The 16,295-nt window shown below is 33.9% G+C and overlaps 1 protein-coding gene across 1 annotated transcript; it reads right to left on the bottom strand.

Annotated features, from left to right (window-relative positions):
* Positions 1-518: 518 nt before the first annotated feature.
* LOC128554894 (uncharacterized) lies at positions 519-15,676 on the bottom strand. Its single transcript, XM_053536233.1, has 6 exons — positions 15,082-15,676; positions 14,291-14,344; positions 9,208-9,264; positions 6,005-6,521; positions 5,415-5,498; positions 519-950 (listed from the first exon to the last, which is right to left on the bottom strand). The coding sequence occupies exons 1-6, from the start codon at positions 15,513-15,515 to the stop codon at positions 762-764; spliced, it is 1,335 nt and encodes a 444-aa protein (XP_053392208.1). The 5' UTR covers positions 15,516-15,676; the 3' UTR covers positions 519-761.
* Positions 15,677-16,295: the final 619 nt, after the last annotated feature.

Raw genomic sequence — 16,295 nt, 5'->3', positions numbered from 1 at the left:
CACTTATCTGTCTGTGTAAGATTATTTCTGAGAACACATATCTGGATGAACTCTTGAATAGGAAAGTCATTACTGTTAAAAATCTGTTAACTAAACATATCAGTGGTCTGCTACATAACAATGTTTGATGACCGGCATTATGTTCTAAATTATCTAGGGGTAATTTAAAAGCTATAGGTGTCAATCAACTCTCCAAAAGCAATTCAAATTTTTAGAACTGTGCTATTACAAACAGTCCTCTGAGAAAATCTTTAAATAGACTGGCATTTGTCACAATTACATAAAATAAAACTTACGAAAGTTAATTTTTTTTTGACAAATTCGTTATTATCAGTGTACCGGCTAGTCAAATGAAAGAGCAGTAAAGTATGATTTTCCTGAAGATTAACCTACTTACATTTGTAACCCTATTATACATTATATACAAACCCAACAAGACTGAATAACTTAAAGATTTATTCACACACAACAGCTGGGCATTTTTGCAATCTGCCTAAATGAAATATTTGTTAACTAGATAAAAACGAGTAATAATTGTACTGGAGACAAAGACTGCAACTGTCCACAAATGCAGATTTTTCAATTAATGGATGCAGAAGCTGACAAAGAAAACTTAATCGGTGCAGACACTGATGTCAATGGATGGGCGAATGCAATAACCTATATTTCAATAAGCTGAGCTAAAAATGACAGTGATGAATGTTAGGCATTTAATTTTCTTGCAATTATCATTGTAAGCAAATTAACATTAAATAGAAAGATCAGTACTCTTCAAATATGTAAATCATTTTCCTTTTTCGTTTCTCAATTTTCGGCATTTTCAGTTTTTTCACTACTTCATCAGTCCTCAACAAAGCTGTTTCCTTTATGTCTTTCTTCAGCTTTTCATTCTCAACTTTTGTGTTCACAAAGAACGAGACAAATGGCTCGCCATCTACAACAGCTTCTACCTGAAATTTTAGATAGAAAGGTGTAAAAATGTATGGTTTCCATGCTACTTAACATTTCTGTCTGTTATACTTTCACAAGAGAACTAATCTGCATAAAGAAACAACACTGTTGTGAAACTGAGGTTAGTTAGCTTAAGTGAAGTTGTTTTTTTTAATTTTTTGTTTTCTGATAGGCTGCAATATCCAAAGCAGGTGCTGCTGGACAAGACAACATGTTTGGCTATTTAGATGTTAAAACAGGGTATTTAAGACTCCCAAAGAATATCGACAGTTCTTCTTAATTTTTTTTTTTTTTATTATAAAAATGCATTAGACCTGGAAAGTGTAAAAGAGGGTCATGATGACCCTGAATCGCTCACCTGAGTAATATGAGCCACATGTTTAAAATGGCAAACTGATGCTAAAGTATTAGAAAGTAGGTCAGAAGGTCATATTAATGGTCAACGAAAGTCAATTTTATGATCGGTGTGCAAAACTGTACATGTCATCCAAATTTCAAGGCTGTACCTTAAGCAAGAGGACCAAGATGGTCCTGAATCGCTCACCTCTTCCCACATGACCCAGTTTTGAGTATGACGTCGTTTTTTCTATTATTTGACATAGTGACCTATTTTTTGAGCTCATGTGACCCAGTTTTGAACTTGACCTAGATATTATCAAGATAAATATTCTGACCAATTTTAATGAAGATCCATTGAAAAATATGGTCTCTAGAGAGGTCACAAGGTTTTTCTATTATCTGACCTATTGACCTAGTTTTCGAAGGTACGTGACCCTGTTTTGAACTTTACCTAGATATCATCAAGGTGAACATTATCACTAATTTTCTTGAAGATCTCATGAAAAATTTGGCCTCTAGAGAGGTCACAAGGTTTTTCTATTTTTATACCTACTGGCCTAGTTTTTGACCGCACGTGACCGTTTCGAAACTGACCTAGATATCATCAAGGTGAACATTCAGATCAATTTTCATGAAGATCCATTGAAAAATATGGCCTCTAGAGAGGTCAAAAGATTTTAATAATTTTAGACCTACTGACCTAGTTTTTGACCGCAGTTAACCCAGTTTCAAACTTGACCTAGATATCATCAGAATGAACATTCAGACCAACTTTCATACAGATCCCATGAAAAGTATGGCCTCTAGAGAGGTCACAAGGTTTTTATATTATTTGACCTACTGACCTAGTTTTTCAAGGCACGTGACCCAGTTTCAAAACTGACCTAGATATCATTAAGATGAACATTCTGACCAATTTTCATGAAGATCCATTCAAGGGTATGGCCTCTAGAGAGGTCACAAGGTTTTTCTATTTCAAGACCTACTGACCTAGTTTTTGATCGCAGTTAACCCAGTTTCAAGAGAGGTGACAACGTTTTTTCATTATTTGACCTACTGACCTACTTTTTGAGGGCATGTGACCCATTTTCAAACTTGACCTAGATATCATCAAGATGAACATTCTGACCAACTTTTATGGAGATCCATTCACAAGTATGGCCTCTAGAGAGGTCACAAGGTTTTTCTATTTTAAGACCTACTGACCTAGTTTTTGACTGCACATGATCCTGTTTCGAACTTGACCTAGATATGACGAAGACAAACATCCAGACCAATGTTCATACAGATCCAATGAAAAATATGGCCTTTAGAGAGGTCACAAGGTTTTTCTATTACTTGACCTACTGACCTAGTTTTTGAAGGCACGTAACCCACTTTCGAACTTGCCCTAGATATCATCAAGATGAATATTTTGACCAATTTTCATGAAGATTTTATGAAACATGTGGCCTCTAGAGAGGTCACAAGGTTTTTCTATTTTTAGACCTACTGACCTAGTTTTTGTATGCACGTGACCCAGTTTTGAACTTGATCTAGATATTATCAAGATAAACATTCAGACCAATTTTCATACAGATCCCATGAAAAATATGGCCTTCAGAGAGGTCACAAGGTTTTTCTATTATTTGACCTACTGACCTAGTTTTAAACGGCACGTAACCCAGTTTCGAACTTGTCCTAGATATTATCAAGGTGAACGTTCTGACCAATTTTCATGAAGATCTTGTGAAATATTTGGCCTCTAGAGAGGTCACAAAGTTTTTCTATTTTTAGACCTACTGACCTAGTTTTTAACGGCACGTGACCCAGTTTCAAAACTGATATAGATATCATCAAGGTAAATATTCTGACTAATTTTCATGAAGATCTTGTGAAATATATGGCCTCTAGAGAGGTCACAAGGTTTTTTTCTATTTTTAGACCTACTGACCTAGTTTTTATCGGCACGTGACCCAGTTTCAAACTTGACCTTGATATCATCAAGGTGAACATTCTGACCAACTTTCATAAAGATCCCATGAAAAATGTGACCTCTAGAGTGGTCACAAGCAAAAGTTTACGGACGGACGGACGGACGCACGCACGCACGGACGGACGACGGACGCCGCGCGATCACAAAAGCTCACCTTGTCACTTTGTGACAGGTGAGCTAAAAACAAGAAAGTAGGTCAAGGTCACAGTCAGGTGGTCCCTAATCACTTGGGGTCTTCAGTTAATCATAACTAAACAGTCTAGGAAATATGATCTGATAATTGAGGTATTTATTCCTATATAACTCATGTAACAAGCGACCCCCAGGGCGGGGCCTCTTTTCACCCCTGGAGAATAATTTAAACAATCTTGTTAGACATCCGTTAGGCAATGCAACTTACAAAATATCAAAAGCATAGGCCTTGCAGTTTCAGGCAAGAAGATTTTTAAAGTTTTTTCCTATATGACTATGTAAAACTTGAGACCCCCGGGGCAGGACCTCATTTACCCCAGGGGCATAATTTGAACAATCTTGGTAGAGGACCACAAGGCAATGCTTCATACCAAATATCAAAAGCTTAGGTCTTGCAGTTTCAGACAAGAAGATTTTCATTTTTTTTTCCTATACAAGTATAATATTATGTAAAACTTTGGACCCCCGAGGCGGGGCCTCTTTTCACCCTAGGGACACAATTTGGACAATCTTGATAGAGGACCATTAGATAATGTCACAGGCCAAATATCAAGGCACTAACTCTTGCGGTTTTGGACCAGAAATTTTTTGAAGTGTTTCCTTTTGGCTGCCATGGCAACCAGATTTCTGCATAGAATTCAATTCTTTGAACAACTTTGAAAGGGGGCCACCTAAGGACCATACCTGTGAAGTTTAGTGTAAATCTGCCCACAGGTTTTCAAGAAGATTTTTCTAGAATATGTTGACACACACACGACGATGACTGACGAGACACGACGGATATTGAGCGGTCACAAAAGCTCACCACGAGGAAGGGGGGCGAGGGGGCGGATGCATGATCGGGATGGTGGGCATGACTAAGTGGAGAGTGAGGTGGGGCAACGGTACAACTTTGCATGTTGATGAAATATTCATGGAAGATTTGAAAAAAAATAAAAAGGATTTTTTGTTTTTTTTTTTGGGGGGGGGGGGGGACCAAGGCAAGGTGATGACCATGTGTGGTTACATAACTTCCCATGTTTATAATAAATGTTCATGGAAATTTAATGATATTCTACCAACTGGTTGGTTTCTTATGTACAAATCTGTGGATGTTTTAACAATTAAAGGGCAATAACTCCAAGGGAAACTGAATAAAAAAAACAACAACAAAAAACTGACAGGCATCAGCGCAGTATGTTGGTTCATGTTTATTTCAAGTGTTATGAAATTCTATCTGATAGTTACTGAGAAATGGCTGCAGACAGACATTTTTGGGCATTTTTCATTAATCTAAGAGAAATGGACCAATAAAAAAAATAAAAACTTGACAGGCATCATCTCAGTATGTTGGTTCATGTTTATTTCAAATTTCATGAAATTCTACCAGCTAGTTACTGAGAAATGGCTGCGGACGGACATTTTTCAGTAAATAAAGGGCAATAAGAGAAATTGACCAATCAAAAAAAAAAACTTGACAGGCATCATCACAGTATGTTGGTTCATGTTTATTTCAAGTTTCATGAAATTCTACCTGCTAGTTACTGAGAAATGGCTGCGGACGGACGGACAACGACATTAACCCCCCCCCCCCCCCCCCCACCCTCTCGATTTCATCGGCGGGGGATCATAAACATTATTACAGATTTCTTAATCTCAACAGACTTTGTAAGTCTAACTGCAGTCTGGTTAGTATGTAGAAAATTTAAGACAATAGTCTGCAATGAAATTTGTGTCAAATCTATTAAAACTGTAGAGTTATCTGGATATTTTGGGCTGGACAAACAGATGGATAGAAGAATGAGACTGAAGCATTTCATCAGTATACTTCATTATGTTCAAAAGATGAGATGGACTCGAATCATATGAACAAACTGTTGGGAGGGCACATCCAACAGTTTTTTGGCTGGAACAAAAAATTTTACAGGTCTGATAGGTCATAATTTTCTGGCTCTTGTCAATTAGAAAAAGTATTTACCTGTGCTGCATAATATTCAATGGATCTTTTGTTCTGGAAACAACATTTTATGTGGTCCCCTATTTCCCATGTCAAGTTGTTGGCCTGAAAACGAAAAAATAAAAAGTTATCATCCAAAGACATTCTTACATCATGAACAAGCCACTAAATTTTGTTTTACAAAATTATTAATGAAATATTGCCATACATTACCGAGTATCTAAAGGGTATCTTTATAACATTTCAATCCTATAACTGTCAATGAGGTATATATAAAATATATTATGATTGAGAAAAAGTCTAATAGATACCTCTCAATAATACTGTATCCTGGTTATGTGTGTGCAAAGTTATTTGATTAATTATGCATGCATGACAAAGTAACTGACCGGACAACAAGACAAAATACCCCCGAAGCTTAAAGCATGTTAAGTGTAACCTTGACCTTTAAGCTACATGTTCGTGTATACAGCATGAAATGAAATCTATTTTGAAGTAGACTGAACTCATTAAAATGTAGCAATACCTTCAAGAAACTCCAAGAAACTGTTATATGTTTAAATTGTGTTTGTTTAATTGAGTATTCATACTTGTAATTCATAATAACTCACATCTAGTCTTTCGCAGTCAACAGGTTCAGTTACAGGTAGGGGATCTTTGGTTGAATGAGGTGGAGGTATGTGGTCTAGCTTAGCTTCAGACTCTGTCGCAGTCTCTAGCTCTGCTTCAGACACTGTTGCAGTATCTACCTCAGCTTCAGGCACTGTCGCAGTCTCCAGCTCAGCTTCAGATACTGTTACAGTTTCCGCTGCAGGATGCAGCTCTGTGCTCGTAGAAGTAGTTCCGGTGTTCTCTGAATGAGTCTGCTTCCCAGTACTCGCATCTAGTCTTTGGCTGTTAACAAGTAGGGGATCTTTGGTCAAATGAGGCAGAGTTATGTGGTCTAGCTCAGCTTCAGACACTGTCGTAGTCTCTAGCTCTGCTTCAGACATTGTTGCAGTCTCTTCCTCAGCTTCCAACACTGTCGCAGTCTCTAGCTCAGCTTCAGACACTGTTGCAGTAGAAGTAGTTCCGGTCTTCTCTGTATGAGTCTGCTTCCCAGTTCTGGAAGGCTTCATCTTCTTCTCACTGAAAAAGTATTGCTTACAGATAACAAGAGCTGTCACAGGAGACAGTGCGATTGACTATTTCGATGCTGGATATTGAAACTAGGAAAATGGAGCTGTCACTGGCGAGCTTAATGACTCCAATGGTGGATGAAGATATCACACAATATCTTAAGTCTGGGTCAAAAATATTAAGTAATAAGAGAGGTAAATAAAGTGTATCAAAACACTACATAGCTATAATTCTAAGCAAAAAGGGGGCATAATTCGTAAAATGTTGGTGCTGGAGTTATGCACCTTGTGTCATATGATGAGGGTGTTGATGTGGAACAACTTCCTTAATTCTGAATCTAATGAATTTCTTATTAACTGAGATATAGTGTAAATGCATCAGAATTAACCTTAACTTCTAAGTAAAAGTGGGCATACTTCATGAAACATTGGTGCCAGTGTAATGCACTTTGTGACATATGATGTTGGTGATGATGCTGAACAACTACTTCAAGTATGAATCAAATCCATTTAGTAATAACATTTTATGGTGAAATGTTAGTAGTTTTTAAATTGAACTAAACAAAATGTGTGTTCACATAAAGAATAGCAGTTATTTTGTTTCATGTAAAGAATAGCAAGTACCAATTTTGAAAAATAGCAAACTTATTTGAATGCCAAGAACCTGTGTCACACGCAAGTAACTTTGATATACCAACTTCTGTATAATCTTTGTAACCCAGTTAAAATAAACATTACAGTCCATGGAACAAGCCCAGGAAAAGCAAAAATACTACAAAATTTCTTTTCTTCTCACACCAAGGTGTTAATTAGGTTCTTACTGAGGGCATATGATTGCTAGCAATTAACTTGATTATAAAGTCAGCATCACTGCAACTATACTAATTATTCTTATCTTATGTTATCACATTATTGGTTCAGGCTGCCTTTCATTTTGTGTATGTATCAATAACCACAATCAGCGAAATGAAAAAGATTTGATTTTATATATAAAAAACAGAGTCAAAACTTGTTTATATATAAATAACTTTGAATTTGAAAGATTATTTTAAAATTATTGCAAAGTGACAAAATATATTTTTATCATAGTCATCTTAATTTTTCATCCTACATAATTATCATTTTAATTTGATTATCTAGAATATATAGATAATTAAATAAACTTGTGTATTTTGATCTAATGTCGTAGCAGTAAATGTCATAGCAGTTATAAGTAATATTAACAAGATATGCAGAGATTAATCAAACATGTTATGACATGTGCCTGGAGGATACCCCTAATCCCTGAAGGAGTGTAATATCCTGACACTAATTATCAGGTTTTACTAAGTTTTGAAAAAAAATACTGAAAAAAATAGCTCAGAAATAGAACTGTACCCTTGTCAGACAGTAAAATTCTGCAATGCATTTGACTATTCTTGTTCATCTTTCCTTGTTTATTATTTTGTATTCTAAGAAGAGGTTGTAAATGAATCCAGTATTTCCTCGTAATGTATTCAACGAGTGGCATTATTAATTGTACATTATTTAAAATGCACACACTGTATTGAGTTTGTAAATATCCATCCTAAAGTACATCATAAAGTACATCATTTTAAATCCTTTAACTGGAGAATAATTATAAAATATTGTAATACGCTTCACGAAACTTATTTAGCTGTTTTCAGGATATAGCAAAATAACATGTTAGAAGATCTATTAAATATTTTATGTATAAATCATACATAAAGACATACAAACAACAGTATTTATAGTTATACCCTGCTTTCTTTAACTGATATCATTACATTATTTCATCAAATATATATGAATGACTTAACAATTATTTACGCACTTTAAATTTGAAATGCCCCGTTCACTTTTGTTAGTGTGTTTATCTGTGAAATAATGTTTAATATTTATGAAAGGCAACATATAGGTCCGGGTGTTTAGAATTTGTAATATTTTATATGTATATATCGATGTCATACACAGTTCACATATCTTACTTTTAGCAATTGAAATAAGTTCTTATCAGAAATTCTTATCATTTTCATTTTTAAAAGAAATGTGTCACCATATATTAACTATTCATGCATTTCATGCTTAAGAATAAGTCTTTTTATATATATGCATTAACCAATTGTTTTGTAGTAAACATATCTTTATAAATCATTTCTATTGTAGATAAAACTTTGTTTCAATTTATTACTCTTGTTTATAATATTTTATTATCATACTAAAATGGAAAATAAAACTGTTTTTAAAAAGAAAAATGTTTATCTATTTTTACTTATGTATATAAAACAAATAATTTTCTATTGCAAACTCATATAAGAGAAATGTGTTCTCCTTATCATAAGCAATCTAAAGATCATTATCTAATCATGCTTACTATCATGCTGGTTTTTTTTTGCCACAGAGCGAGATGCATGTAATTATAATTATCTATTAATGATGCATGCCCTTGAGGTTACTTGGCTCAAAAAGAGCGATATTTCGGGCAAATTCGTAGCAGTGATTACAGATATTTCTAAAAACATGGTTTAAGGAGCTTAGGTAAATTTTATCAAACAAGATCCCCTTGCTTCATTATCAATATGCCTAATGTTCAACTGTTCTATTTCATCTTTTCAAGTTTTAATGAGCTAATGCCCGACAATTTCAGTTTACAGTAACAGCATTTGTTTTATGTAATATGAAAATTAGACTCTTACCTGGTTCTTGCCTTTGATTTTCTGTTCTTGTTCCCAGCACCCTTACCACTGCCTGTCCTTAAAAATTTAAAAGGACCATGTTAAATTTTAGTTTCTCACCTGAACTCATTGATATATTAAAAAGTGGAAGAAATAGTAAAGGCATATTCACATATTGCAAGGTACTTAATGCAATAATCTCCATGAATATACATTGATTTTTCAAGAACATAGTCATCATGTTTTCTGTCTGGTGTTAAGGTATTAGAAGCATAACAGAGTACCTCCTTTTTGAAGAATATTCAATTCCTACCATAAAATCCAACTTTACTGCGGGCATAGGTTCAAGCCCTTATTTTCCTTTTTTCTAGCAAGGTTTTACTTCTTTCAAGACTAATAATTGATTTATTGCACAACAAGAGCACCGCCTTGCGGGTACTGACGCTCATCTGATTTTTTTTGTATAATAGAAATATTGTCCTACCCATGATTTTCTAAGTCTAAAAAGGGCCATCATTCTTGCAAAAAGCAGGATAGAGTTATGTTTCTTGATGTATAGCGTCCGCTTATGATAGTGATAAACTGTTGCAAGTTTTAAAGCAATAGCTTTGATAGTTTATGAGAAAAGTTGACTTAAACATAATACTCAACCAAGAAAATGATTTTCTAAGTCCAAAAGGAGCAATAATTATTGCAAAATGCAGGATGGATTTATGTTGCTTGCTGTACAGGGTCAGCTTATGATGGTGAACAAGTGTTGCAAGTTTCAAAGCAATAGCTTTGATAGTTTAAGAGAAAAAGTTGACCTAAACATAAAACTTAACCAGGCAACGCCGACGCAGACGCCGATGCCAACAACGCTCAAGTGATGACAATAACTCATCATTTTTTTTCAAAAAATCGGATGAGCAAAAAATGGAATACAAAAGGGCCATTAAGGGCCTGTATCACTCACCTGACCTAGTGACCTAAAGATCATCAAGATTAACATTCTGACCAAGTTTCATTAAGATATGGTCATAAATGTGGTCTCTCAAGTGTTAACTAGCTTTTCCTTTGATTTGCCCCAGTGACCTAGTTTTTGACCCCACATGACCCAATATCAAACTTGTCTAAGATTTTATTGAGGGTAACATTCTGACCAAGTTTTATTAAGATTGGGCTAAAAATTGTGACCTCTAGAGTGTTAACAGCCAAATTGTTGACAACGGACGGACAGAAACAGGGCTATCACAAAAGCTCACCTCTGAGCACTTCGTGCTCAGGGGAGCTAAAACTTAATTTGATAAGCGATTTCTTGTTGTTCAAAGTGAATTTACTACTTAAATAGAAAGGGTAGAGTTACACATTTTAAAAAATATTGAGTTCCATGCGGTAAAGGTTCTCTATTTTACTTTCACTCTTTAGATTACATACATTATCGTGGAAGAAATTTAGATAGAAATTTTACATCTGCCCAAAGGTTATTTCTGAATGAAGTAAGCAAAATTTAAAACAGAAACACAGGATTTAACCTTATTTTTTCAATATTGAAGTTAGAATTCTGTCTCATTAAATCTGTTTACTTTAGGCACCCTTGAAAAAATGATATTTACATTTTTATTTTGTGTTGTATAATTGTTTACCAATAGACTGATTTTTCTTTTATTAAAAATTAATGGTAAAATGAGTTCTCTGCAAACGTTTTTGATAGTGGCCATCACATTAAAATTTGTCTCTACATGAGCTTGAGGCGATACCATAGACTATACAAAATTTATATTAAAACCGCACGGTAAAAAACGAATCAAATAGTTATTAAGCTATAGACAAAACCCAAATTATATTTTCAGTCATCTATTTGTTAGAATTAAAAATTGTCCTGACTCTGTTAGGTTCTGAAGGACAAGACAATTTGTGTAAATGGTACCAGTACACATGATTGGTGTCAATCAACCAACACTATTAAAACTTGTAAACCAGTATATACTGTTCAGCCCTATAATTAACCATGGAAAATTCATATTTACTGAACACTTTTGAGTATTTTGTAATGACACAATTCTTACTTTGCTCAATCCAAATATTTACCAAAGCCAATGTTACAAGGGATACTGTTCATAGTTTTCTAATTTGTAAAATAGGTGATCATAGTTTCTTAGCCAACACTATTTCTTAATTCAACAATGCGGTGGATGTATTTGTGATTTTTTCCATTTAGTCTACCACATCATTCTACATATTACAATCAAATATACAGGCGGTATTTGTGCAAGTACAGAGTTAGGTTTTTATCTGTTAGCCTATATTATTTACATGTCACACAAATTTTGAACCTTTGGCAATAACTTTGAACAATTATGGTAGACAGTACAACTCTGACATCACTCCAAATGTAAATACTCTAGCTACATGTATTATTGATTCAGAGAAGACTATCAAAGTTTCTTATAGAAAAACCAACAGTTTGGACAAGTATGGTAAAAAGTGAAACACTATATCACATGCCAAATATCAAAGCTATAGAGAAATAGATTTTCATAGTCTGATATCTGAAAACCAAATTTTAACCAAAAAGTTCAATGAACCGGAACAATCTGAACAATTTTCAAAACAATATGGCTACCCAGATATCTTTTTAGTAAAGTTTCATCAAAATCCATTCAGTGGTTTTGGAAGAAGTGTGGTTTAAAGAAACTGTCAACTAAAAGTGACCACACTCTCTAGCAGTCATGAGTTTGACGAATCAGTATAAACTGAACAATATTTGTAGGTCACACAAGGATAATTTGTGTGAAATTATTTTAAAATCAGGCTAATAGTTTTATTATAGAACACTTTCTAAGTTTTTACGGTACACACATAGGGAAAAGTGACCCCTGGCAGCCTTGTTTTTTGATGAATCTTAAAAATTTTAACAATCTAAGTAGAGGGTCTCAGAAAGAATCATTATGTAAAATTATTTAAAATTGGGCAAATAATTTCCACCAAAGAACATTTTTAAAGTATCCACTATATACATATTGGGAATACAGACCATGCTTTTTAAAGAATCAAATAATTTGAACAATCTTAGTAGAGGATCACACCAGAGCACCGCATACAATGCAATCTCTTGTCTGCAAGTGCTGGACAATAAGTAAGAAAATAGTTATGGATCAAACTTTCTAAGTACCAAAAGGTTCTAATTTTGACAAAATGCATACTAGAGTTGTGGATTTTGGCCTTTGTAGTGATAATAATAATAATAATGATGAAAACCAGGCAGGGCCAATTTTTGGGGCCAAATATGGGTACCATTCACCTCCTAAAATAATATGTTTTTCCCCTTTCTCAGAAGAAAATTCCCCTGATGATAGGTTGATTGACACAAATAGATATTAACCCTTTCTTTTAATATCATATAGTGCCTCTAAGACATTTCTAACGTAAACGTAATTACGAAACGGAATACTGAATCCGTAAAATTTTAGGCTAATTTGTGGTCTATGGGAGACAATTTCATCCAATAGTAATGCAATAGTATCTCCCTTAGACCATTATTTGCAAATAACATTTACGGATTCAGTAATCCGTTTCTGATTTACGTTTACGTTAGAAATGTCTCTAAGGAAGATTACTGTTGCAATATAGTCACATCAGTTAGAAATGATTAGAAACAGTATTAATAAATGTGAAAAGTAGTTACATATACATGGCTAAAACTTCCCCTTTTCGTCTTAAAATGTAGAAAAATTCCCCTTCCTGAGGGTATGGGTACCTGTCCCCAAAAGTTGTCTAGTGCCCTGCCAGGTATGCAAAGATTCACAGCAGTATCTCTTGTAGTTAGTTTTTGAAAAAAAGGTGGACCTAAACAAAAACTTTAACCAAGAAACTCAAATTTTTTAAGTACAAAAAAAGGCCATAATTAAAAAAAACAGGTCAGAGTTATTGTTCTTGGCCTATATAGTCAACTAAAGATGATACACAAGTGTGCAAAGTTTCAAAGCTGAACCTCTTATAACTTTTGAGAAAAGGTGGACCAAAACAAAATAATTAACCAATTTTCTTTGTACAAAAAGGGCTATTATTCTAACTTAATGCATATCAGAGTAATGGTTCTTGGCCTACACAGTCAACTAATGATGATAAACATGTGTGCAAAGTTTCAAACCTGTCCCTTTTATATTTTTCAGAAAACCTAAACAAAATCTCAAATTTTCATGTACAAAAAGGGCAATAAGTTTGAAAAAATCTAAAAGTTAAAAAAAAAAAAACATGAAAAGACAAGAGCTGTAACTATTATTGACAAATGCCCCCAAGCGTGCCCAAAAATGCCACAGTTTTCTGCGCCATTTATGCCATTTAGGTATGAATCATTGACCTTGACCTTACAGCCTAGGTCAGAAGCGCAACATATAATTTCTTGGTTAACATTTGTGTCAAATTATTTTTAAATCCCTTGATAAATGTCATCAAAGGCCTAGGTCTTGTGGTTTCAGAAAAGAATGATTTAGTTATTTTTCCTATACAAGTCTATGTAAAACTTGGGACCCCAGGACAGGGCCTCTTTTCACCCCAGTGGCATAATTTGAACAATCTTTATAGAGAACCATTAGATGATGTCACATGCCAAACACTGAGGCTCTATGCCTTGTGGTTTTGGACAAGAAGATTTTCAAAATTTTCCCTATGTAAGTCTATGTAAACCATGTGACCCCAAGGGCAGTGCTATATTTGACCCGAGGAGAATAATTTGAACAACCTTGGTTGAAGACCACTAGATGATGCTACATACCAAATATAAAAGCCCTATGACCTGTGGTTTTGGACAAGAAGATTTTTAAAGTTTTTCCTTTCAGTTACCATGACAACTAGAGCTCTATATGAACACCACCCAAGGAACATCCCTGTGAAGTTTCATCAAAACTGGCTTGATGATGGAGAAAATGTTGTTTAAAGGAAAGTGTGGACAGACGGACAATGATGAGCAATCACTATAGCTCACCCTGAGCCTTTGGCTCTGGTGAGCTAAAATAAATCAAAGAAAAACCTTTTTTATGGAAAAGTTGATCAGTAGGCCTGCAACCCAGGCTGATTACTGTATCTTATTGCTGAAATGATGAACAAATAAACAGCCACTTACTTTTCAAAAAGACTTTTCTTTGACTGGGCAAATTTCATTCTCTTGGCCAAAACACTGAAAAAAAAAGAGTTTATTGACTAAGGTTTTCAAATTGTTTTCAAAAAATATCAATATATATATATACACACACACAAAACTATGTATGAAATTACTTATTAAATATTTAGATGCATACAAATTTTTCTGTACTTATTTCCTCAAAATCTGAAGTATGTGCTTATGTGCAAAGATTTTTTTTTCAATTCATAGGACATTTCATTTCTCGCTGGTGCACAATCTGTTTATTTCTGATGCCATGTAATAAAACACTTGCTGAATGGCTTGCCAGTCAATAGTCTTTCACAACTAAAATTTCAGTTAAATGGTGAAAGTAAAGTTTAAATAATCATGATGTGCCAGTTGAGAAATGTGTGTATGTGCGTGCGTGCATGTGTGTGCGTTTGGGTTTAACCTGTTTTTCAACAATGATACAGTTGAATGTATTATTTTATCATTGCTATGAAGTCACTGATTACATTAAAAGCTGTAAATCTTCACATCTGCAGCTATCTACATGAGTAAAAAATCTTCATAGTATGAAATACTTGAAGCCAAATTATCTTTTCATTTATTATGTTAGCTTTAAGAAAGAGGGTCAAATACAAAGTCTGTATTTATGTGATCACTTATAAAAAGCCTTTGAAGAGGTAATAACAGAAAAGAAGTTAAAGAATTTGTTACTGTATCATTTCTTGTAATCACATAACAATGAATTAGTTTGGCAAAATGAAATCATATTCAGTTTTAATTACCTTCTGTCAACGTCAATTCTGACAGAGCTGAGTTCTTCTTGCTGCTTTTTGGCAATGGTTTCCCCTGCACCAGAAGTAAAGGGAAAGTTATACTTCCCCGGTGTCAATTCTTCCACTGCAGTTTTGTCAATTACTTGCCTCACTTTTGATCTCTGAGTTTTACATGTCATTAACACTTCCCCTTTTTCAAATTTTGTCACAATTTCACCACTCCCGAAATATTTATATTTGTTTCTACGTTTTTCATGTATGATGAAAAGAGCATCCACAGGTTCTAATTGAAGTGTGCATAATTTTTCGTTAATTTTTTTTAGCTGTTTTATCATCCTTGATTTCGTCATTCTCTGGGCTTGTCTTCTATTCAACTGTCTTTCCTTTTCTGTAACATTTTGCTTTAATACCCCTGGCTTTAATTTTCTATAGTTATTTTCCATTTTCTTACTGATCTGAAAAACAATAGAAAGAATTTGTCATTTTACCATTCTTGCTCTTCATGGTATGTTGGTTCAGTGTTGAAGTCAATAAACAATTAGTACCTATAGACAACATAACACAAACAAATTCAAATGAGCGTAATTTTTTTCTTCATGTAAAAACCATGGCAATTAAGCAATTCCATGTTTACAGAATGTTACAACAGTTACTGATGTCCATATTAAATGATATGCTAAATCTTTGTTGAGGATCAACAAAGATATAAACCAGCTTTGACACAGGCTCATTCAGATATTGTTGGGCTTGAACTTCTCATTATGATTTTTAGAAATTAATCCTTGGCCTTTATCTTAATTGTAGTTGAAATTTATAGGAACAGACCTTTAATTTATTTTAAACTACACCCAAATTTCATATTTGAAAATATGAACAATTACTTCATAATGTTTACTTATAAAATTAACAAGTTTAATTGTATTTTGCATAAAGTTTTATATAATATTATACAATTACCGACTTTTTCATAAGTTGATATCAGGATTTATCAACTTGAAAAGAGTTATATTAACCGAGCCGAAGGCGAAGTGAATATAACTTTTTGAGGGTTGATAAATCTTGATATCAACCTATGAAAAAGTCAATAATTGTGTTATTACATGAATAAATGTAAAGTCAGTCTTGTTATTACAATTGTAACTTTAATAAAGAAATAAGGAATAAATTTAGACCAAATCAGGTTGATATTGGTTTTCCAAGCACCTGCTTCAATCAATATTTAT

This window comes from Mercenaria mercenaria, chromosome 2 (genome assembly GCF_021730395.1).
Source record: "Mercenaria mercenaria strain notata chromosome 2, MADL_Memer_1, whole genome shotgun sequence".
NCBI classification, from domain to species: domain Eukaryota; kingdom Metazoa; phylum Mollusca; class Bivalvia; order Venerida; family Veneridae; genus Mercenaria; species Mercenaria mercenaria.
The sequence above is the reverse complement of the archived record's forward strand: the minus strand, read 5'-3'. Positions and strand labels throughout refer to the sequence as shown.